At 50.4% G+C, this 25,378-nt stretch overlaps 1 protein-coding gene across 3 annotated transcripts; it reads right to left on the bottom strand.

Moving 5' to 3' along the window:
• Nucleotides 1–1,972: 1,972 nt before the first annotated feature.
• On the bottom strand, nucleotides 1,973–22,637 carry EIF4E2 (eukaryotic translation initiation factor 4E family member 2). Of its 3 annotated transcripts, XM_050963844.1 has the most exons (8): nucleotides 22,524–22,637; nucleotides 20,892–21,006; nucleotides 19,998–20,132; nucleotides 16,975–17,079; nucleotides 14,330–14,482; nucleotides 14,019–14,155; nucleotides 5,263–5,341; nucleotides 1,973–2,446 (listed from the first exon to the last, which is right to left on the bottom strand). In XM_050963844.1, the coding sequence occupies exons 1-7, from the start codon at nucleotides 22,541–22,543 to the stop codon at nucleotides 5,296–5,298; spliced, it is 711 nt and encodes a 236-aa protein (XP_050819801.1). In that variant the 5' UTR covers nucleotides 22,544–22,637; the 3' UTR covers nucleotides 1,973–2,446; nucleotides 5,263–5,295. The 3 variants fall into 3 exon arrangements, with proteins under 3 accessions (XP_050819801.1, XP_050819802.1, XP_050819803.1); XM_050963845.1 differs by lacking the exon at nucleotides 5,263–5,341; XM_050963846.1 differs by lacking the exons at nucleotides 1,973–2,446; nucleotides 5,263–5,341 and adding an exon at nucleotides 2,459–3,281.
• Nucleotides 22,638–25,378: the final 2,741 nt, after the last annotated feature.

The raw sequence follows: 25,378 nt of genomic DNA, 5'->3' as shown, positions 1-25,378 counted from the left end.
ATGACCAGCCCTGTTGAAACTCGATTCTCACCATGTCCCTTATACCAGCCACCATGACACAGACATCTCTGTGCCACCCCCGGCACTCTCCCGTTAGCCCCCGTGACTGCTTCGTTCTGAGCTCCATAGACCAAACCACAGGGCAAACTAATCTCCACCTAATGATCAGAGCAAGAGGGACCGACATTTTGAATGGAAACAGGAGCAGAGGCTGTGGAAGGAAAGCAGCAGAATGGCAGTTCCATAGGACGGGCTCACGTTAACCAGAGGTCACAGCAAGCCCGCTCCCGGGTACTGCCTTCCATGGCATGCGTCCGAGGGGAAAAGTCTGAAAACACACAGAATAGCACCGCTGGGCTCTGTGCACAGCTGGGACTAGAAACGGGACTAAAACCTTAAGTGCTGTCATCTGCAGAAAGCTTAACACAACACGGCTCAAAGGCGCCTGCAGTGAGTATCTCGTTACGACAGAGAATAAATCCCCTTTACAGATCTCGAAGGCAGCAGGACGGAGTATTTTTGAAAAAGGAGCATTTTAAGTGCTGCAGCGATGGTTTGCTACCTGGGCAACCTAAGCTGCATCTGTACTGGGGCCGTTGTTTAAGAGCTGCCCTAGCAATGGGTGGTGGGGAAACAAGCAGCAGGAGGTGAAAAGGGACTAGGGGTCCCACAAAGCACAGCTAGAGACGGGCTCTCTGTCCCTGGTCCCACCTACAGGAAGCCAGCGGCTGGGGATTTCAGGTCTACTCTTCCCTGCCAATCCAGCCACCCTGTGCAGGGGCACGCTGCCCAGGAAGATCAACAGCAGCTATTTTTTATTCTCCCACCCCCCGCATGCTGTCAGGAATTCCAGCCATGACTCTCCCAGAGCGTGGGGTGATGGTAAGTGATTCCAGAAGGAAGAGCAGATTTTCTACACCCCCTGCTCTAGATGTCACAGTTCTGAGGCTAACTGAGGGTTAAGAGGCTGAAGTTCTCTGCAGTCAGCAAGGAAAACCCAGCAGCTGTCTGCCTCAACTGCTCAATTCCACATCTTGGGGACACTGTGCAAGAGAGACTGGCTAACAAAGTCCTTTCCTCCACTTTGGCTGAGGCTCAAATTCAGGCTGACCAGGGAACAGCAAAGTTTTTGCTAGTTAAAGTCTGTGGGCTCGAGGAAGGGAAAAGGCTGGAGCAGAACTGGGTTTGGATGCAGCACTAAACAGAGGAAATAATCCACTCCCTTCGTGGCTGCGGAGTCTGAGGGTGCGTTCCCAGGTGAGAGAGAGCAACATTGGCCTAAAGCCAGGGTGACAGCTGTGTTATTCCCAGCCCCAGGTCCCCGAAGAGTCTTCTCCACACGGCCTGCTGGCCGGCTCTCAGACAAAGCCACTGGCTAATGCTGGAAGGCAGCTCCAGGCTGGGCTGCCCCCAGCGCCAGGGCAGGAACTCAGCTGCTGCTCCTCCAGCCCATCCTCACTGGCTGTGAGGAGATGGTGCTCTTCCCCAATCTCATCCCTACAGTAACTGTCACCACATTTGATCTTTCCACCTAGGATGTCCTGCAGACAACCGGAGTCAAGGCCGTTAAGGCCTCAGAAGTTCCTCCTTCCCCTCACTTAAGGGACAGCTAATGGACATGGCTGATGCTGGCACAGGCAGCAGCGCTTGCAGGAGCCTGACTGGGTGGCAGGAACCTAGACCCACCCCAGGGATTTTTATAACTCACCAATCTAGGGTACAGAGACTGTGTTTTTACAGGCAAACGCCTCAGGCTGCAGTGAGTGCAATGAATGCTGTGAGGTTACGCAGGGCTGCACTCCACACTAGCAGACTGCAAAGCGGGCCCTTTGTTGGGACAGTTCCTGTGTGGTTGATGGGGACGGGGAAGGAGGCAGGCTGGCCGCCTCTCTGGGATGAAAGGGCAGAGGAGGAGATGCCAAGCTAGACAATCGCCACCCCAGCTATTCTGAAACAAACCAAGCCAGAGAGATTGAAAGAAACAGAGACCCAATAATTTATTGGCAGAGCTGAAAGGGGGCATTTGCAAACCAATGGGTCATCTCTCCTGGCCACAGAGACTCATTAATACTGGTACCCCTCAGCACAACAGCATGGGAATCACAATATCCTCTACACAGGGTATGGAAAGAGCAAAAAAAGTGCTGAAGGAGGCCCTGGGAGGGCACCCTGCTAACTGAAAAGTCGGCTCCTACTCTGCCCTTGAAAAGCGTTTTGTGTGACGAGGTCAGCCTCTCATTAGTCACGGACGCAGAAGGGCTTTGAATGACATCCTTCCTCCGAGGTTGAGTGCAAAAGGGTGGTGCGGTCAATCCAGCCTGCACGGCCCTCCAGAAATGGCAGGGCACGGATGGAGACCTCTCAGGGGGTCCACATCAAGAGAGGAATTTACCGCCAGCTTTGTTCTCACAATGTGATTTTGGTGTTTCGAAAGCTTGAATTATCCCTGGAAGAGAGGCGGAGGGAACGAGAAGTTAATACATCGGTAAGTACACAGCCTCAGATACAGACACAGAGCCTGACCAGTCCCACCACACTGAGGGTAACAAGCAACAACCCACATGATTCAAGTTCACCTCCCAAATCCCCCTAGTTAACTGCTAAACATCCACACTTCACCCAAACAGCGTCTCTGCTTTATCCCAAGCTGCTACCGATAGCTAGCCTACTTAGATGGAAAATCAGAAGATCCTGGTTTCATCCTTATCCATTCAGAAACAGACAGGATATTACTGCAACAGGTGCCTATGATCTCGCACAACCTGCCTGGCAGATTTCAGGACTGGACTAAGTTGGCTCATTGCAGGGTCTCTTTCCCATACATCTATTCTGCTCTCAAACGAGGGACAAGTCATTTTGTTTAGCATCTGTGCTCTTAGCTCTCCTGCCTTTAGCCCCTCACCCAGGGGTCCCTCTGTAAAGGGACTGGCAAGAAGGTTAGGCACCAAATGTGCCCCACCGTAAAAATCCCATACGCTGGAAGGGAAGTTCTCAGAGTTCAAACACAGAGGGGTCAATCCCACAGCCCTTACTTGTGGGACTAGTATCACTCCCGTTGCTGTTGCTGCAGGATCAGCTCATCTGTCTATGCTCAGGGCACATGATCTGGTCATTGATAACGTGAACCGTTAGCCCCTGCGTTGGTGCTTTCTGATAGCCTTCCAGCAGCGGCAACACAGGAGCCTACTAAAGGAGGGCTGACGGTGATGAACACATCATAATTTCAGGTTTCCAGAGGGTCTTTTCAGACAGGAGTGAAGTTCGATGGAAGGGAGGGACACCTGTTGAGAAGGTGGGTTCTGTGACCGCATGGCAAAGGGCAGAGTTCCCACAACAGTAGCAGGGCACAGGGGCATTGAGAACAGACCTTTGGGGCATCTGAAACAGCTGGCACCAAAGCTGTGCACTGAGACACCCTAGCATGCATCATAGCAGGCCAGCAGAGCTCCCAGCAAGCCCTGCTGGGGAATGCGGGCAGCCCAAAGGTGTGGAGGTATACTGTAGAACTGTGAAATGTTTCTTCAATCTCTGAGCTGCCAAGGAGCCATGTGGTGGCTGTGACACGGAACATGCTGGGATAGCCCAGTGGGGCAGGCTGGTGTGTCTATGGGCAACCTGAAAGTAGTGAACATAAAGGTGATTGCATGCTGAATGCCCTCCTGCTATTTGGGGCATTAAGTACATATTCTGGCTATTACTTAGAGACATGCTGGGAGGTCACCGTCAGAGGAAGAGTGGCAACCATTCTACTCCTGAGTGCACCAATGGCAAAATCGGGCTGCATGGCTATTTGGGAAAGCGGATCTAGACTCTTCTTGAATCCAGAGTTAATTTACCACTGTGCAATTTCCCAGGCTGCACCGTAGCCCATGGCAAAGTATCTAACTCAAAAGCAGGTTTCGGTGGGACTCTTCGTGCTGGGTTAGTTCTTGCTCGGTGGGGGTTTTGGTGGAGTATTGCTGTTTCACTTTCTTTCCTCATCCCCCGGTATTATATGGTCCCTAATATGTTTCTCTGTGGGCTACGCTATCTTTGTTCTTGCCATTACTCTCCTCTGGCCAGGGCAGGCAACTCAATGCAATTAAGAAAGTTAAATCAACATTCCCCACGTAGTCAAATGCACTTGGCACATTCACCATCTTCTAAGGCTGGTACTTCACAACCTGTGCTGGCAGCTTTTTATTCTGGAAGGTCGTTTGAATGTCTTCTAATAATAAAACGTTACTAAGTGCTGATGCAGCACTTCACAAGCATCATCTCATTAACCCTCCCCAACAGTCAATCCTGCGAGGTAGTTAGAAAGAGCGCTCTTCATTTGTGCCCAAGGCCACAGAGTTTATCCCAGCAATGTTTGTCCAAGGCCACAGAGAGAGATGGTGATAGCATGGGGATTACCAACGAACTCCGGAAGCCAGTCTGAGTTGCAGCTGTCACATATGCGGCTTTGTGGGATTTAGGAGCTTGCAATGCATCCCCTTTGGGGAGGTTAGTCTGCACCCCATTGAGATATACTGCAAGAGGAGGGACTGCTCGACAGCAATCCAGCTTGTCTATAGCATCATGACAACGGAAGATGCCTCTAGTCACTAGGCAGCACTCTGCCCCCTTAACAGTAAGGCACCCGCAATCCCGTAAGTGGACCAGGGTGTGAAAATGATCTTGGCCATAAAATGGACAACTGTACCTAGCTATTTTCTCTGCGCAGGGTTGCCATTAATAGAGAGGCCGTGAGCAGTCTCATCTAGTAAGCCACAGCGTGTACTATTTTTAAATATATTATCTACTGCACATCCTTCATGGACAAGCCTTTATTGACAGCCTAGCTATTCTGCCCAGGAGCAAGGACTTGCCTGCCAAGCTGGAGACGCCATTATCAATGTGCATTACATGTACGCTCTTAGTGTCTGACTACAACTCCACTTCCTAACAGCCAACTCTAGACAATACAAACAAGCCGAAGCCATACCTCTCAGCCTACTCGGCACCGGGACACAGCTACCCTGCAAACAGGGGATGCGTTAGCTAAATGGCTGGCAGCATCCCGGCTGCAAACGCCAAGCAAGCAGTTTGTCCCAGGGTGAGATTATTAGTGCCTTTTGATTCAGAGGTTAGTTTGGACTTCAGCAAGTCAGCCAATTGCGATGGGACTGATTCCAGGCCGCGAGGTATTCAGGTCTGCTGTGGAGCGCTGTCCCCACATGAAGGTGGGCGCGGCTGAGAGGTATGCCATAAAGTCATGTAAGAAGAAAGATGAGGCCCTACCCTGGGTGTGACAGAGAGAGGGGGAGCGTTCGATCAGCGACCACTGCTGTTCACCAGGCCATGAAACTCCTCCCAGGCCCTGGTAAGCCAGAGGGGAAATAAAAAAAAAAGAAAGAAAAAAAAAAGCACTTCAGATCAAAGGGTTCTTAACTTTTAAGGAGTGCAGAGACATTGAGTGGCTTTTGAAAGGCCATTCTGAGAGCAAGGCAACATTCTCACCAGGGCCTAGAGGACAGATGCATCCTTAAAACAGCCAGACATCTGACAGCAGGAGGTAGCTTTAAAGTTCTGCGCAGACATGAAGCTTTCTGATTGGCTGCCAGTGACATCATAGCACGTTAATACCCACCAGATACAAGGTGGGACCCTCGACCTGTTTTTAAACTAGAATTACCATTTTCGAGTCCGAATAAAATAACCTAGGATTGTGTATTTCTGGAGGATCATCATGTTCTTCGACTGGTTACATTCGCCCAGTCTGTGGCCTCTCTCCAACACATACCAGGGCTCGCTGTAATCCCCCAGAAATACTCTGCTTTTCATGCCGTACGGCTTAGATATTAGACCAGGCTGCAGATTCCTATTGTTATTAGAGAGACAGCCTCATTTCCTATCATCAGCCTGCACTGTTAATGACACCCACGCTAAAAAACGACAGCTATTTGCAATGAAAATGTTTTCAGATAAGTTACAGGGATCGGTTTCTCATACCATTCCCTGGTGGAGGGTCTGTTATGGACAAAGTTAGCAGACTGAAAAATTACTGTCTGTTTTACAGAGACAGCATACTGAAGGGTCTCCCAGGGAAAAGATGCTGAGGTGAACAGGAGCATAACTATTCTCCGAGATCAGACACATCAAGGAGCTCTGTTTCTCAGTGCCCCTGAATACTGGGCTGATTGCTACAATACCTGCCATTTCACTCAATGCAAGGGGCCATAGGGAGATTAAAGACAACCCGTTTCAGTTGTAAAATCCGATTCCGTTCCATGATTCTGCCTCTAGTGCTGATTTTCAGACAAAGCCACACGTACCAGCAACCTAAGAGTTCATTTATTCTGCAGTGGGTTTATGACAGTTCAGTCCTTCCTCCCCCACAAGAGTTGTGATAACAGAGTGTTCTGTGTTATCACCAGACCCTGGGAGTCTCCCAATGCATTTATATGATCGGTGCCTAAACGCCAGGCTGTAAGCTCCTGGGGGCATTAACTGCCTTAACAGTGTGGTCTAGTGCTAGGCACCCATCAGCTCTTCAGCAATAAAATCTTCAGGCTGCATTTTCAACTGCTCTTGCCTGGTGAAAGTACTGCCCAAAGCCCTGGCCAGGACTCACCAGGAAGGGTTCATCCCAGATATTTTTCTGGCTGTGTTTGATGGCTGCACACCCTGCCATGAGATTCCCCCCCCCCCCCCGCCCATTTCTAGTAACTCTCTCGGGGAACTGGCCCAATACAAGCAATTTTCCCCCACACCCCTTACCTCTTGGAGTTTGAGACATTGATAGCTCCTAAAAAGAAAAAAGCATTCCCCCTTCCTGAAAGTTACACAGCTCGATCCGTCCTCTGACAACAACCACAGCAGTGGTGAAAGGTTAACAGTCCTTGAGGCTAATGTCCTCGCATGGCAGGAGTAGCAAGATCTCCCCCATCAATCAGCCTCAGGCCTGGCATGCAGTGACCACGTTTCTGGGAAAAAGGGGAACTCAGCCTCCGTGGCCCATTCGGCCAGTGCCCTCTTTGGAGACTGCTGACGGTGCCCGTTTCGGTACATCTACACTGCGGTAACGAACCATCAGCACCAGGTCAGCTGGCTTGGCTGTGGGGCTAAAAACAGCAGTGCAGGCATTCAGGCTCAGGCTGGAGCCTGGGTACTGGGACCCTCTCACCTCAAGGGGTCTCAGAGCCCGGGCTCCAGCCCAAGAATCTACACTGCAAATTTATAGGCCCGCTGCCTGAGCCCTGCGAGCCTGGATCTGCTGACCTGGGCCAGCCATGGGTTTTTCATTGCAGCACGGACATGCCCTTAGCTCTAGCTGTGACAGGAGTTAATTAAGGAGGCTGTTGTCTAGCGCTGACTTGTTTTCTAGCCGTTCTCTTCTCTCCTCCCGACTGTCTCCCAGAAGTCCCTTTGTTCGGCTGGGTGGGTGAGTGACTGACGTGGTTCCCTGGGATGACAATACTGGAGAGAAAGACTCCACTGCCTGATGTTAAATGAGCACAACTGGAGTCCAACCTTTGATCCGAAGCCTCACAAACAAAGGCAACGCGAGGGTCAGCGCTGCTGAACGTATCGCAGCAGCGAGAGCCGTTTGGACAGGGCAGCACGTTAACCGTTTCTGCTGACACCTGGCCGGGGGGGGAGGGGGGTGCAGGTGCTACTTTCAGTCCAAAACCAAAAGCGAACGGGGCCTCCCTGTGGCCATTTCCACACAGATTCACAGCTCCATTTGGACAGGCATGGCAGCTGCTGCTCAGGAGGCAACAGCATGAAAAGGAGACATGTAAGTTACCACAGAGGAAAAAAGCCTACTCCTTCCTCTGAGGAGACCGTGCGCCATGGATGGGCCCCTCCCAAGAATCTCCTTGGCCCCTGAAATCTTCCCTCCTCACGTACACCAGGGAGGGCCTTCCTTCAGGACTGTGCGGCCTGGGGATCTTTCAGAGCTAGGACCACGGAGAACACTGCCTGGGCTGAGCATGGCACCAGGATCTGCAGAACCCACACTTTAATCTGAATTCAGACGTAGTTATCAAAAAGGTGACAAAAATGGGCCCTTCTGACACAGCATAGCAGCTTCGTGGGCCTCCCCAGCTCCCACCTGAAAACTGCCCACAACCCACGTCTACCCGTAAGCCTCTCTTTGCACCTCCCAGCCTGGATATTTCCACCCCACAAGCCTCTCTCCCGACTGCCCCCTTCTCCTGACATTACTCCAACGTGCTTGGGAACACGTTCCTTACCCCAGTGAACCGCCATCCCCTTCAAATCAGCAAATTCTAAAACACCTTGACAACAGCATCCATGCCACACTGTTACCTCCCAAGTCCTGCTCACAGCTTTACAGCGAAACTCTTCAGGCCAAGGATTTGAAGTGATAAAATGCTACGCCTATTATAGCACTATTAGCATTGAAGAGATCTGCTGCCTTTACTGATAAACCCATCTCTCTAGTTTTGTTTGCCCTGACACACTGCTTCAGCCGGGGCAGAGGGAGCTGCCATCTAGTGTGTGTCGTGCATCGTCAAGGTTGCCCATTGAATTCTGCTTGCAGAATCTTCATGGCCTATGGCAGGGCCAGAGGCAGACAGTGCCACGGTGTAGGGATATTTTTATTTATAGGCATTTTTATGCCTCTCACCATGGTATCTGAGCAGCACACAAACATTACATGAATGTATCCTTAACAGTTGGGATTACCACCATTTTACAGGTGGCAAAATGGAAGCACTTGAAATTAAGTGACATACCCAAGGTAACCCAGGAAATTTGTAGCAGAGCTGGGGACAGAACCCACATCTTCTAAGACGGCTTCTTGCTCTAGTTAGACCAGTATTTGATTTTTCAGGTCTCAGGTGACATTTGCAGCCCTGGCAACCAGGGACGAAGCAATCTTTTGAAATGAACATCTCTGAGCTGGGCTCACAGAAAAGAAATATGGAAAAGCTCCATTTTAGTCACTTTTCTGATGACAACGACAACCCACTGACAGAAGGGAGCCTTTCAGAATTCCCCACACCCCTGACGTGCACTGTGATGCTAAAGAACAGACCCTAGAGGCATTCCCGCCATTTCAAAACCCAGCGTTAAGAAAGTGATCTTTAAACTTGCAGAATCTATTGGCTGCAATTGGAGGATGGAGGGATAACTACCCTGAGCCATTGCTGCAGAGACTCAAGAGAACAGGAAGCAATCTTCAGACCTGGACTGTCGCTGCTCTCCACTGTTCTAGTCCTAGGCCTGATGGGAATGAGCACAGAAAAACGCATACATTGGACATGTGACCAGACTAAGGCATGTGTCAGTCAAGTGAGGATTTCTATGGGTTCCCTTCCACAGACCCTCCACAAAAGCACCTGCATAATGGTAGGAACAGGGCTAGAAATTAGAGGCCCTGGGGGCAGGTCACATTCAGGGCAGGTCACATTCAGTGCAGTGTAAGGAGACAATCGTTGGAGTGGCTGCAGCGTTCAGCAATTTCATTTCCCAGCGTGCTCTTGAGAAATTGTGAGCAGATGGAAATGGGCATCCCAGTGGGTCAAATGAGCTGTAGAATTAGCTGTACTCTGATGTGGCAGCAAAGGAGACACCCCCCACAAACACTAAGCCCACGGACTTGCTGTTTCACTTTCCCTTAAAATCAGTTACCGCTAGGATTTCCTGGCCAAACAGAGCTAAACTCTGTGGGGATTTCGCTTTTCAGCAGTCTCCAGTGGATCCGAGATCTCATTCCCTATGTGGGTGTCCTGGAGAGCTCTACGTAGCCGCTTAATTCATTTCCCTACACCGCAGAACCCTCCCTCTGTTCCCTTCTGTATCTGCTCATCATCTAGCTAACCTCAGACCTTTTCTTTTCTCCAAGTGTCTGCCGTGAACCAGACCTGATGCCAGCACTAATGAGATCAGCCCTTCTTCCAATTTACTCGTAGTCCCATTATTGATCAGTGCTGACTCTGAAGGGAAGGCAGAGTTTTATACCCTGCTCAGCAACCACTGCAGCAGCAGCAGCCACCTACAAACAGGGGCTTTGTTTTCAGAAAAGCCGCCCTGCTTAAAGCTCTGACAGGACACTCCAGAGTCACTTTAACTAAACTATTTCCAGCCCAGCTGGCTCCGTAGAAGTCTGCCGTGCTGCCACTCAGGGAATATGTTCCTCTTTCTCGGGAAGCTGACTGCGTGGGGTTGGTGGGAGCAGCCACCCAAACACACAACATGAGTTGGAAAGAAGGATGGGGGGAAAACCACATGGGTCAGTGAAGGAATCCCGCTAAAGCCACACACGAATGTCCCCCAACTACAGCAGCCAGTTCTCCCCAAATGCACCACTGGCCCCAACAAGCGCCAGGTTCACTCGCTCCCAGTGGCAGTATCTGCAGCGGTTTACGCCAGATGCTATTGTGCCGGTGGCCAGTCCCTCCCTTGCAAAATGGCACAGCCTCCGTTCCAACAGGTAACGGGAAGGGTGCAACGTTCATAGCAAGGAATTACCAAGTGAAGGACACCACTGTCAAGAATCCACTTTTATTCCCAAGCTGTGCCAGGCACAGGGTTAATGGGCTGGGGTGGTGTCAAGTCCTGGGGTGACAGGAGCAGATAACGGAATTTCCCTAGACTCTCCCAGCATTAGAAGTGGGGTTCTGAAGAAAAACAGCTAAAGGAAGAGCTCTTGGGGAACAATAAAAGACCCTCTCACCAACCATTGAAACACAACAGCTAATGCAACGCCTCACGCATTTTGAAAGAGGCCAGCACTGATGTCTGTGGTACAGCAGGTCCCCTGGACGTACGCAATGCTGCAAGCGACTGGACTAGCTCTTCTAATGATATAGAAATGAATGGACCCTGCTACTTGCTGGGATTTAGGACGTTTGTCAAAATCATACGCATGAGAACAAAGGGACACAGGAAAATGACTCTGAAAGCGCCACTTATCTAGCTAAAGACACGCCCAGAGCCTGGGAAGAATGGCCTGCAGAACAGCCTCTCTGAATAACTGGGGACAACAGATACTTTTCTAACCCAGCTTGGCAGCATCAGCACTTTCAGCAGCAAAGGGGCTCATCCCCTCTGAGCACCTGGAAGAATTGGCCTGTATAAAATAAATTTAACATGTACATTTCATGTCACACAAGTAATACGTAAATCCTGCACCACAGGGCCCAGAAACCACAGTGAGGGACACGCTGGAGATTTCTAGAGATGTTCGTTGGCAATGTGTCAAAAGCTAATAGAAGGCAATGCCCTACGCGCACACACAAAAAAATCAAGACTTTCTTTTATTTATTTTTGTGAGGACTGACTGTCTTCTCCCTACGCACCCCCCAGCTGAGTTGCTAATCAAACTGTGCACATGAGCGGAGCTCCGGTGGAGAGATGCACTCCATACAAACAGAACCATGAGAAACCACTTGGAAAGGAGGCCCTGACACAATCTCCAGCAGGGCAGGTCCATTAGGGCCTTTCATAAAACACAGCCACAGCGTGTGAGATTAGAGTGCTGGCTAGAAAGCCCCCCATGAGCCATAAATCAGATGGTACATCTGCAGCACAAGCCGAGTGTAGCCATGTACTTGGACAGGGCTTGACAGACAGGGAAGGTAACAAGGGTGAGATTTTCTGGAAGATGACAGCAGGTTTGCAAGTGATTTTTTTATTAGCAAAAGGACTTTGCTAATGCAAAATCAGCTCAGCCAAATACAGTCTGATTGCAGCCAGCGCTGTGAGACACTAACAGAGTTGTTAATCTGTCAAAGACTGCGCCCAACCGAGAGTTTAACTGCAGCAGTTAAACTGGTTGTTAGCAGCAACTACACACTAATGCAAACGGCATGAAAGCAAGACACAACAGGCCAGATTCTGCTCTCAGTTACACAGGTGTAACCAAAGTAACTTCAGTGACGAATAGTTTGGATTTACACCGTGGAAATGAGATCAGAATCTGGCCAGTGAAACAATCCTATTAAAGGACGAGCTGGGACCATTTTGGAAACACACTGCAGCAGACTTGAACTAGCTAACAGCAATCAGTTCTTGTTCTCCCTTGGATAAGTCAATGAATAGCCTGACTCTGCTTCAGAGAGGCTGCAAGCACACTTCCTGCCTTCTTAAGTGCACCAGAATGAGCAGGAGACAAGCCAATTTAGCCCCTTTTAAGAATCATTCCCAGCTGTAATGTGAGCTAGTCAACATCACGCCCTGTTTAAGTGAATCTGTTCCTCAAACACCTGTTATTCCCAGACACTGGCATCCTGGATGGATGTCAGCAGAACAAATGCAACAAATGACATCCAGAGAGAAGGGGCCATGAGCAAAGGGGCGGAGCCCGAAGGCCTCCAGGCAATGCAATGCATCCCCATTTCCGAGGGCAGCAAAGGGTAGGAATGCTGAGGAAGGAGCACACTGAGTCTCCGGGGAAAAGCCGGGATGGCTACACTGGAAGCACTCCTTGGTAAACCCGCTCTCCCTCACCAAGGCAGCCAAGCTGCCTCCAGCCACAATATCCGGAATGCTGGCTCAGAGCAGGGGCTTTCTGTACAGAGCCATGGAGGAAGGTAGGGGGAAGAGGAGGGAAAGCAACTGAGCAATTTCGACAGTCCCCTCGCCCACAGAGGGGCCCGCAACCTTAGCTTGAAGGCTATGCCATCTCTGAACAAAGATCAGATGCAACACAGCCAAATGCGGGTCTGCAGGAGCCTTCTGAGATCTCCTCATGAAACAGGCATGACAGAAATTTTGCTCTCCACAAGCATGTAACAGAAGCATGTGCAGGAGAAGTTGTGCTTCACAGCGAGACGGCTCACAGAGCCCAATGAAAGATTCAGTCAATAAAACAAGCCAGATCTTTTAGAAACAGATTTATGTTAATAAGAAACATCTCCCCTCTCCCCACCAACTTCCCCGATACACCAGTAGTCACCTAAGGAAGAGAGGTTCTCTGGCAAAGAAACGTTCTGACAAAACATTTGGCATGAATACAATTTGAGTAGCTGAGCCACAATCTAATCATGCAGCAACTGTGGCTTCCGTGATGTAGACGCTTGTCCCACTAAGAACTAGGCTGACCTCACCAGCCATTGTGACCACTGCTCTGTGGTGTTTAAATTGGACACATGGCTTGCCAAGCTCTGGGAAGTTTTACACATGAAAACAGAGTTAGACTGGGTGGGGGGGAAATCACAACTACTTGGCCCTTGGTTACAAGCTGGACTAGGAAGCCCTCTACTCCACGGAATTTTCTCTTTATTAATTTCTTTGTGCATATGTAAACTTTGAAACATTCATAGTTTAACCCATGCGACCTAATTAATGTCTGGTTTATAATAAACTTCAGTGAAAAGGGTTTAATGTTATTTACTTATGACTAGTACCCAAATATGCAGCAACTCTTTAACACTTTGAGAAATAAAAGTCACGCCGAATGGCCTAGCATGACAAATTATAATAAGTCCAGTTAAAATACAACTGTCCTCTCTACGCACCATGATCCTCCAGTCTTGTTACAAAGCCTCGGTTACCAAGGGTTGGGACGATTTACTATAAGGATTTATGATGATTAGAAATCAGTTGTACAGCACTGTAAATTTACACGTGCTTTCCCAAGAACATTTATTAACTCAATGATTCTATAAATCCCAGTTCGCTTTGGTATTTTAATTCTCCAGAATTCCTACTCATTCAAAGGATCTGTTCCCCACCGCAATCTTGTTCCTTAATTGAAAAAGCCCCTTCCTATGATGGGTAGCTCATTCCCGGATGAAGATGAGGACGGGTCCCTAAGAAAGAGCCCAGGATTGCAGGCTACAGGCAAATCAAGGGATTTACTATTAAGATCACAGATCCCCAATAACAGTATGGCAGTGACAGACTTTTGGCTTTCAGAGGCCACTAATGCAACAGTTGCTGTTTACAGTATTGTTAACAGATAACAGCCCCAAAGCATTAGCACGTGTGACCACTTTTCTCTGCACCTGGGTCCTACAGAAAACTGCTCCGACACACATGCAACAGGCAGCACTCCCTCCCCCTGCCCCCGCACGTACTTGATGCTGTCAGTGTGCGTTTTGTATTCCATGATGGTGTTCGGAGGTAGGTTAAGCACTCGGCGTAACGTGTCGCGTATCCGAGCTGTTGTGGCCTGGTCGCTAGCAGTCTTGTTCCATATGGAGATAATATCCTCCTGCAGAACAACAACAAGGGGGTGTAAAGAGATGGGAGTTTGTGCGCTCCAGCCAGAACCCGTGCCTGACAGTCCGCAGGGCAGTTTACATCAAACTGGACAGAGACGACCGCCCCGCAGATTCCACCCCCCAAGTCAGCACACATGCCCAACATAGACCGAATAGCAGCTTACCTGGAACCGGACAGAGACAACTGCCCCACAGATCTCTTCCCCCACCATAAACTGTTCTCCCAACATCGCCAGAATGAGATTCTCCCAGCAGCGGGATGCTAAGCCCTTGCGCAGACGGATAATCCATTTGCCACCATTTTTGTTGGCATCGTCCTGGGAAGAAGGGTGAGACACTGATTCATTTTCTCCCAGCTATTTCGCTGCTAAAACAACAAGCTCACAAATGAGCAAATATCAATCACATGGGACCAAGAGGGACAGAATGAAGGAATGTTCAAGCTAAAGCACTGTCAAGTTTAGCAACGAAGCAGGCGTGACAAGGGTATTCTGAATGCCAGGCAACATTTGAGACAATGACTCTCCCCAGAGATTCTGCAGATCTTCCCTCTATTCACTGTGTACTTGGGCTCTGGTTGACTCTAAACGAGGACAAATTGATACATCATATAACCATGATCCAGTGGTCTGCACATGGAACTAGGGGATAGGAATGCCTGACTTCTTCTCCTATCTCTAACACTGATTCCCCCGCTAGAATTAGGCAAGTCACCCCCAATCTGTGATTCTGCTTTCCCAGCTGTAAAATGAGAATAATACTTAATTACGTCACAGGGATGTTAAGGGAACTTATGTTTGTAAACTCCTACTTATAGGCAGAGGAAGAACTGCAGACAATAGGTTATTTCTGCAAGTTACCAGAGAGACCTGTTAAAAATACAGGCTCCCTTACTCAAACTATCCAGTACTGGAAGGAGTCACAGTAAGATGGGAGACGTTACAGTCCTAGTCCTGATAACTGATGGTGCTATCACAGACACAGGCTGAAGATTTCAGTGTAGAAGGTGGCAAGAACAGCTACATGTAAGGAGGACAAACAAAATCAACACAAACCCCAGGAATGTGGCAAATTACCGACAGGAGGCAAATTGCCTTTAGAGCAAATGTTCAGGACTGGGAGAACAGAACATCCCTTTCAGAAATGAGCTGTCTGGGATTCAGTTCTTAGCAGTCAAGTATCAGAGGGTAGCCGTGTTAGTCCGGATCTGTAAAAGCAGCAAAGAATCCTGTGGAACCTTATAGACTAACAGACGTTTTGGAGCATGAGCTTTCGTGGGTGAATACATGCATCTGAGGAAGTGGGTATTCACCCACGAAAGCTCATGCTCCAAAACGTCTGTTAGTCTATAAGGTGCCACAGGATTCTTTGCTGCTTTTACAGTTCTTAGCAGGGAGTTTAGTTTAACCCCGTGAAGACCTTTCCACACTGACTAAGCAAAAAGGAGCAGATGCAATTGCTGAAATAATCAGAAGAATTTAGGAGGTTTTCAGGGCCAGCATGAACAGTGGCTGGAGTGAAGGGACTAGGCCTTGTAGTTGAAAGTTAGAGTCAGTTTTCTTTCAGGTCGAGTGCACCTCAGTTCAGTGAGCTGTTTAATTTCCCTTTGTCAACTGAGCAGCTCAATCTCCCAGCACAGTAAATAACCACGAACATTACGATTGAGGCTTCTGATATCCAGGAAGATGGCAGAGTAGGGTCAGGTAATGGATTAGCATCGCACGGAGAGGGGGCAGGGAGTGGCATTTTATATATGACCATGCAAGGACGGGGGATTAGGATTAATATAGGAAGGAGAAAAAGCACAAGGAAACTAGTGGAGGAGAGAAGGGTCATAGTGAGCTCCAAGTTACTCCCTTCTCAATACATGAACCAAGTGAGTACCCAAAATTAAAAGAACCATTTTAAGATGGATCAGAAGAGATGCTTTTAAAAAGTTTAAATACTGACACGTAGAAACTTCTACTGCAGGATCTTATCAAAGCATCTAGGTTACAGAGTCCAAAAAGGATAGACATTTATATTAGAATAGTATTTGGAGCAACACGGGCTATAAATCTCCATGCTTCAGGGTGTATACGAATTACCATTTGGGGTCAGAAATCATTTCTTCAGAGCAGAGTAGCACAGTGAGGTGCTTCATAGCAAGGCATAAAATTCTCAGACTGCAGCCTCCTACTGGGCATTGTTAGGGGCAGGTGAGCAAACTAGTTGGTCTGGTGTGGCAACTTCCATGCAGACCTACTGTCTGACTACTGCACAGAAACAAGCTGAACTCCAAGAGAAAGACGACAACAGGAAATCAGATCCAAGCTTCCCAACCCATCCCCAGATTCTATATCACGATTCTGTTTATTCTCAGTGCCTGAGCTTTCGCACACTTACACACGAGGAGAGAAGTTGGTCTCCTACATTCAGGCTGCAGAACAAGGCGCAGTTGTCATGAAAACAGCACACAGTAACTTAGCCAAGTTCCCTCGGGCCACAGGTTCTGGAGTCTCTCTGGAATCTGCCATCTTGGATTGGAGATAGCTGATCACCAGAGGCAATTTTTCTTAGTCTCAGGGAGAGCACCAGCTCTCATTGCTCCTGAATGCCCCTCCTCTGCAGACAGGGCAAGGGCCTCATTAGTTGTGTCAGTAGCTGCTATGTGAGAGGAGACAGGGCTCTGCAGGAGGACAAACGTAACTGTAGCCGGAATGACAGGCCTGGCTTGCCATTTAATGCTAGGAGACCTATCACTGCAGAAAACGCTCTGCCAGAAAAGACCTGTTAACAATCCAAGGCAGACACCCGACCGCCAACTCACCTCCCACATGGGTTTGATTCCCTCTTTGAAGAGATGGAAGTCGCTATGGCCTGTCAGGTCCCCAGGACGTACCATGTGACTGTAAAACCTCCAGAACTGCTCCACCTGTAACACCACATGCACGAGACAGTCAGAGACAAGTCATCCAATCAGCCTTCCAACACTTTAGAAGCGGGGCTTCACAATGTCAGGACTCAGGCCTTCGGGAGCAGATGTACAACCTTCATGTCTGGTTTGAGCCTCTCCCTCTCCAGCGAGGCAGCTCTGTGTTGTTTCCCTGTCAGACTGCACACGAGGACAGTAGCCTTCAGGATGTTCAGAAACAGAGCAGTGGCACTGATAGGGCTTGTGCAGGTGTTTCCGGGAGTGGTTATGGCTGTGTGACTGGCACACAGTCCAATTATTAGCATCTGTGAGCGCAGATCAGCAGTTACACCAAATAATTCAGGAAAGCGTCTGAGTAAAGAGAACCCGAAGGGGATGAAGGCTGCTCTGGAGGACAACGACAAGAGATACCCAAGTCCCACCCAAGCACCTCAATTTGCAGCCAGTGGTGAAAAGCATCACAGCACGGGGTGAGCTACTGATAGTTCTCTCCATGCTACACAGAGTTTCATTAGCAGTTCATACTCTTCCTCTCTACAGCAGTGGGAACCCCTGGGATTACTCCTCAACCAAGGACCGGTTTGGGTTTTACCGTAGGCGTTTGCAGGACAATGCACATGCTGGTGCTGGTTTAGGATTTTAAACCATCTTTTAAAGTGCTTATTCATACGGCTGCCTACTCACCTCTAAGATTAACCATCACTGTACATTTTAACCCCTTTGAGCACTGGTTTCTGCTGCAACACTCTTTGAATTGACTTTCAGTGGCCCATGCAGCAGTAAATTAGTAGGGGGAGGGGGTCTGTTTTTTTTAAATGCGTAAAGTTTTTCATGACACTTAAAACTTTCCTAAATGCTTTATTCTGGTTCTTTGAGCTGTTTTGGATGACAGAGGGTTCTCTCCTTAAATAAAGCATGTTGCAGGATCTGGTCCTACCACTGAATTCAATAGTAAAGCTCCCCAACTTGGCTCAATGGTGCAGGATAAGGCTCAGCTAGAAGATAAGGATGGATTTGTTTTCATACAAAAAGCCATAATTTGCATTTTAAAGGATTCTGTCCAATAATGAGCTAATTAAAAGTTCTGGTAGGGCTGCCAAAAGAGTTGAAAACAGCAATGCCACAAAGACTAGGAGAAAACCTGATAGTATGGCCACCAATTTAAGCCCAGGAATTATACTCAAAACTTCTGTACTTATCTTTCAGGGGGAAAAAATCCCTTTCAAGAGCTGAACTCATTGTGGTTCCAGGAAATGAGGGGGAAAAAAATCTTGTTGAATATAGTCTGTCATTAAAATACAGTGTGTAGACAAAACTGTATGATATGCCCTCTAGTGGCTAATTTTGTATTTGCAAACGCCTAGTAGTTTTTAGTCAAAACTACACAGTAGGCTTGTACTCAAAATGATTCTTTTTCCTAAACCCATTCTCTCTCCCCCTTGAAACCTAGCACAGAAAACTGTTACCCACCTGTCTACAAATCTTTTTCTTAAGCTAGAATAACCTATCCCACATGAAAGTGGGGCATTTCCAGTCTACAATGGTGAATCAATAAGTTTCTCCTTGCTCTTTATTGTAGCTAAAGCGAAAGATTCACAGGTTCTTAGTTCCTTTAATAAAAAAAAAGTCAGTGTGAGGGGAAAGTGTTTTGTTTTTTTAAACTAAAGTGATTTGACAGCTACAGTCAATCTCACCACATGCAGAACAGTCATGCTGGTTTCTCCCTCTTCGGACCTGTTTCCTTTCTCCACTGCTGGGAGAGCAGATAAGCAAATTTCACTTGCTGAAGTAAAAGAAACTGATGAGTCTCGGGGTCAACCCATGACCAACCTTCTCCCCATTCCTGCCCCCAACGCATGGAATGATATGAGCCAGATGTCTGGACAGGTACACGTGACACCTCAGTGCGTTAAACATGTATAGACTAATAGACTTATTTCAATAACCTGCCTTCAAAGCTGTGTGACAGGGATAGAATATTTTAACAATTCAAATGGTCCAGTAGAGAGTTCAGAAGTGGACTGGATTAACACACTGAAAGGGATCCTGGGAAAATTCATGGAGCAACAAGGTTACTTATCTTGTTCCCTCTGCAGTCCTGATCATCCTGAAGAGTGTTTCTGAAACTATTCACAAGTGAAGACAGTGACTAGGTCTGAATTTAGGGTTACTTGCCTGGATGGTGACATTGTATTTCTGTTTCTGCAAGATTTGGCAGCGATTTCTATAGGTGCTTCCCATGTCTCCTGGCTTTATAATAGTATTTCAGAGGGCCAGTGCCACCCAGCTTTGCTTTTCAGTCCTCAACTCCGTGGACAGACAAGGAACCACCCCGTCAACAGATACAGGCCCAGCAGCTATTTACATGTGGAAAACAGACAAACGTCTGGCTCCATGTATATTATTCATGAAGGGGATGCATGTAGATGGGAATTTACAACATTATTGCCAGAAGCAGCGGACAGAAAAGCTTTTGGTTTATGCTTCACACGTCAGTTACAGCCATTCAATACTTCTAAATATAGGAAAAATCACTTCCTCCCTTATTCACCTGCCAAGTCCTGAGCCTGACTTGCTGTGTATCTACTGCCAGACATAAAGGAGAATGGAAATGCTTCTTACTTGCCATTACTTACAAGCTCAGGGAGTTCTGTTTCCACTGCTACTATTAGCAAAGGCACCAATCCCTAGAACAGGACAGGAAGTGCCGCTTCCTGGTCTCTTTTAGGGCTGTCGTCTGTTGTGAGCGAGTCAGAATCTGAGACTCAGATGATGGCAGATGAACCGCTCTCCTTTATGTCTGGTGGTAGGTATACAAACGTGGTACACACATGCAGACACATAGCCACAGAGGAAAGCTACGCGGAGAAGCTGCATCGGGTTTAGTCAATAAAGTGCAACAATGGGAATGTACTCACTGAGGCGAAGGTGCCAATCTGTTTGATGTTCTGTTCATAGCTCTGAGAGCTGGTGGGTCTCCCAGGTGTTCGTCTGGAGTACCAGAAAGTATAATTATACTGCAGGGGGTGCTCAGCCGGCCCTGGGACAACAGCCTGGGGAACAGAGAAGCTCATTTATTTTCCCATATTTCTCTCAAGAGGAAATTGAAGAAGCTACATTCACAGCATTAGCTGCCCACACATTGCTGCCATCAATGTAAGATGAACAGGTTAGCCTCATTTTCCTAGAAAAATCTCATCTCACTTTAATAGCTTGACACAGACCATTAGTCTGGCAGCAATTGACTATAATTCAGATAGGATATTAGAAATCCACAGCGCATTTGTTCCCCAAGCTGGTAGGCCTGGGTGTGCTAAAGAGGCTGCAGCTCAGTCCCAGGAGGAACATCTCTCAATAGGAACCCCTCCTGCCAATTTAGGAGCAACATTAAACTCTGCATAAATTCCCTTTAGTCCTTGGCAGCAAAGAAATGCAGACTGCTTAAAAAGCACAAAGCTGATCTGGTAAAGTGATGGGAAACTCCCCTCCACCCCAAGGCTTTCTGAAAATCTGTTGGGGGAAACAGTCCAGCTTTGCTCTCGTCTCCATATGGAGCACAAAATTGCCAGGCAAAAATCGCTGGCTGCACTAGCAGAGGATATTTATTCAAGCATGGCTCATGTACCCATAACCCAAAGTCTATTTACCCAATAGCTTACAAGGCTCCCCACCACAGTGCTAACCCAGCACTAAGCCAGGACAGTGTTCCTAGATTTACTCCTTACACTGGGACAGACTGACCTCATGCAGTTGCCAGTATTTCACACCCAATATTATCCCTTGGTGATGGCAGTGGGGCATCAAGAACTCACCTTCCTTTTGGTGCTACTCTGGGATTTGTCACGATCATTTTTTTCCTTCTCACCATCTTTCTGTGTGCTGTTCTCTTCGTTCTGGTCATGGTCCCCACTGTCATCATCTTTCAAACTGGCAAAGGCAAGGGGAAAAGAATGAGCTTTGCATCTCATGGCTGAGGTGCCATCCTACAAAAATGAGACTTGTATGACTTAACCTCTCCCCTGAGACACAAACTGCTGGCGCAACAGAGCCTACACTAGACGTCTACTGACAACAGATTCTTATAGGGAGAACCACATGAGAGCGCTCACGTGCCCTACCCCTGTCACGGACCACTTGGCCAACAGGAACCCCAAGCTCAAGCACATCGACTCTTAAAAACCAGATTAATTTTTAGGCCAACTACAGGTTTTCTTCATAGATTGAGATCTGCTTGAAATATCATTAAATAGGGAACTACCATCAAAGATATTTATAGCACACCCATCACTACGGGACCTGTGCACCAACTAATACTGACAGCCGTCAACTAGGGAAGGGAAAAGAGGCTAGGTCCCTCAAGGTACATCTACACCACAAGTGACACATGGCACAGCCGCAGCTACGCTGCTGTAGCACAGATACTTACTTCAGCAACGGAAGATGCTTTTCCAATTGCTGTAGTGAATCCACTCAAGAGACAGAAGAATTCTTCTGTCAACCTAGCAACGTCTACACTGGAGGTCAGGTCGGCTTAACTACATCTCCCAGTGAGGTGAATTTCTCACTCACTCACTCACACACACCCCAAGCATCACAGCGAGGTTGTCCTATGCTTTAGGTATAGGCCAGGCCTAAGGGGAGTTAGTGAGTTGAACCCCAGTGAGAATCTTGCACCAAACAGGTCTCCCAGGGCCAGAGGAGCTGATGCTGTGGATGCTCTGGCGCTGGAGCACTCACAGGAAATAGAACAGCGGGTGCTCAGCACCCACCGATCAGCTCGTCTCCCTCCCGCCCACTCTTCAGTGTAATCAGGAGGCGCTATGGAGGACAAAGCGAGGGTGGAGGCGCTGGGGAAAGGCAGAGCGGGGTGCGTGTGGGACCTTGGGGGCAAGGCCTGGCGCAGAGCGGGGGTCGAGCACCCACCGGGGAAACGCCCAAGTCGGTGCCTGAGCTCCGCGCTCTCCGTTCACCGCGACAGGCCTGAGGTAACGCTGGGAAAACGGGACCGGGCCAGTGACCGGACCTCACACGGCCCCCGCCCGGAGCTGGCTACTGGCCCCGGCTGACAGGCCCCTGAGGCCCGAGGGCGGCTACCCCGCCAGCCATTGAAGGCTCGCGTGGGCCGAGTCCATGTGCGGGCCTGGGCCTGGCCCCGGCTGGGGGCTCCCCCGCGGGGGGGGGGGGCTGGGAACGGGACCAGGCCGCCAGCCCCGGCCCTGCGCGGGCGGGATGTGTCACTCGGAGCAGCCCGCTCCCGGCCCGGCCGCACGGGGCGGCCAAGGGGACGGAGCCGGGCCCGGCGCTCCCCCCCGCCCCTCACCCCGGCGCGTGCCGGTGACTCATCGCGACTCGCCGCTGGCCAGGCCGGGCCCAGGGCTCCCCGACAGCGGGGCGGGGGCTGCAGCGCCGGGCTGGCGGGGGGGGGAGGGGCGCCTCAGACTCACGCGTCAAATTTGTTGTTCATCCTCGCTCGCCGCCTCCGCCCGTCTCTCCGGTGACTTCCGCTCCGTCCCGTCACCCTTCCGCCACTTCCGGGAGCGGCGGAACTCCACGGCGCGGGCGCACGTTTCCGCCCGGCGCAATGAACGCGCGCGCGCCGGCCTCGCGAGACCAGGGCGGGCGCCACAGCCAGGGGGCGGGGGCGGGGGCCAGGGTAGCCAAGTCTCCATCTTGAGTGTGGCGGAAGTCAGCGGGCGGGGCCGGGCCTGTAAAGGCTCCTGCCGGGGGCGTTGGGACCGAGCCCAGGCAGTGGGGGTCACAGCGCTGATCCGCCCCCCCCCCGGGACCTCCTATGTCTGTGGCCAGCACCAACCCCCCCCACCTTGGGCGTCTGTCCCCCCGGCCAGCACCTGCCCCCACCCACCTCCGCGCCCCTCGGTCCGGCCCTGCTAGGGAGCAGCGGGCGCGGGGCCCTGGTGGGACGGTAGCTCCGGGGGTGGCTGGGCTCAGCCTTTGTTGCCCCCCTCATGTGACCGGGAGCCCGGGCGTGGTTCTCCGTCGCCTAGGGTGACCAGACAGCAAATGTGAAAAATCAGGACGGGGGGGGGGGAATAGGAGCCTATATAAGAAAATGACCCAAACATTGTGACTGTCCCTATAAAATCGGGTTCTTGTCACCCTCCCATCACCCCAACCCCTGCCCATTGTGCGGCGCCAGGGAGACCCTGATACACGTATGCCAGGAGTGCGCCGCGTTGTAGCCTGGCTCCAGGCTCCTCCTGCAGCGGCTGTGACTGCACCTCCCCCTGCACCACTTCATCTACGCACACCCCGGCTGCGGTGCTGCAAAGCTGAGATCTCCGTGTCGGCCGCCTCCTGGAGTCGGCTCGGGTGGCCATTTACCAGTCAAGGAGCGGGAGGCTCTTCGTGACTGAGGAGATGCTGCTGTTCCTTACTCATGTGCGGCTGGTGTCCACTGACTCCTTCACAGGGCAGTGGCTGCTGTCCAGGGGTCTCTGCTCAGGGTCCCTGTTTATGTCATTTTGAACCTTTCATCCTCACTCCTGGCCTCTCCCCCTGGAACTGTTGTCTTCTGGGCCCTGTGGCCCATTGGCAGCAGGTATCATAGGCCGGGGGAGGCTGTGCCTCCCAAATCAGCCTGGCATGGCCCTCTCCATGCTCCACCTCCAGACCCCTCCTGCAGTTCCTCCTTGGCCCAGGCTGGCTGAGGCTCGGCGCGCTGGCCTGCTGCCAGGACTCAGGGTGGCTGGCGCTGGAGCCAGGGCTGCCCTGCCTACCGTGTGCTTAGAGCGCTTGAACCATGCCAGCTGGCTCCGCAGTGCTCCAGGCCTGGAGACACTCGAGCTGGGGGTGCTGGGACCTCACCGCCCACCTGGTGCTTCGGGGCTGGGGGCACTCAGGCGGCCTGGGACCATGGTGGGGGTGCTCTGGGCTCCTGCTGGGGGCTAGCCTTCCCCCAATGGCCGGTTCACAAGCCGCCCATACTGTGGCCCCTCCTGAGATTGAGAGGTTGGGTCATTTATTCTAGCTGTGTACTTAGGCCCACTGTCCCAAGATGCAAATAGACCTGTTACCTGGCCGCAGTAACGGCCCCAGGCCGTTGAACTGGTGCGGCTGCACCTGGGTCAGACGCTGTGTTCCCTTCCTGCCCCTGAGGGCTGGCATTGAAACAGCCAGACTCAAGTGCTCAGAAACCAGAACCTGCCCCTACAGAACCAGGCAGCAATCAGACCATGTGGTTGCAATCTCTCTTCACCTCTCAGCCATGGGAGCCCTTCATGGGAGTTGGGTTCAACACCACAAAATATCAGGCCACTTATTTAGGTGCTTAAATTTCTACTCCTGGGAAGCAAATGCTTGTTGCATCAAAGTTTATGCTGACCCCATGTCAGGAGGCTGAAGGTCGGATTTGCAAGCCTGAGGTTTGCATTTTTGTTTCCATAAAAACTAAATGGACCCCCCTGTTTGGTTTCTCTGTTGTAGGTTAACAACTGCTGATTGGATGAGTTCATAAAAACGTACAGCAGATTGGCTTTGCTGATGGAAGTTGGAGTAGTAGTGACCGACGCTAACTTTTACTGCTTGATAATGGAGATTGTGCCAGTCAAGGCTTGGGCACATGCCCCGTTCTCCTCACCCCATTACAGTGGTAGGGGAAGGGCAGCTGACGAAGACTGTGCCTGCCAGTATCATGCCTATGGAGATTCCCTCTCAGCAGGGGGAATTCTCCAGCCAACCCCTTGCATGGCACTTAGGGCCTAGATAACTCAGCCTGGATAACAGGGGTCATATGTTCCTCTTTTCCCTTCCGGTTCTTGCCTCCTGTCCTCTCCACTTCTGCCCTTCTCTCCAACTTCAGGTCAGCTGTCACCTCGCAGCTGCGAGGGATCGAACTCCCTGTCTTTAACGCCTCCTGTCCTCAGAGCTTCTCCTTGCCAGGGTTCTCACCCGAGTGCCCCGGGAGGCCATCTACCTTCGCATCACCTCCAAGCTCTTTTTCCAGGCTCTCTCTGGGCTGGCTCCCCAGCTCCAGTACTGAGCCTTCCCGAGGCATCTGTTCTCCTGCAGACTGTGGCTCAGGGCCCCTTCACAGACATCTCTCTGTCATTCCTCCCATCAGACTGAGCTCTTGCCCCTTTTATGGGGCCCAGGTATCGGGGCGGCTCCAGGCACCAGCACGCCAAGCGCGTGCCTGGGGCGGCAAGCCACGGGAGGCGCTCTGCCGGTCGCTGCGAGGGCGGCAGGCAGATTGCCTTTGGCGGCATGCCTGCGGAGGATCTGCTGGTCCCATGGCTTCGGCGGACGTCCCGCAGGCGTTATGCTGAATCCACGGGACCGG

Source organism: Gopherus flavomarginatus, chromosome 8 (assembly GCF_025201925.1).
Source record: "Gopherus flavomarginatus isolate rGopFla2 chromosome 8, rGopFla2.mat.asm, whole genome shotgun sequence".
NCBI lineage: Eukaryota > Metazoa > Chordata > Testudines > Testudinidae > Gopherus > Gopherus flavomarginatus.
Note: the sequence above shows the minus strand (reverse complement) of the source record. Positions and strands in the feature narration are given on the sequence as shown.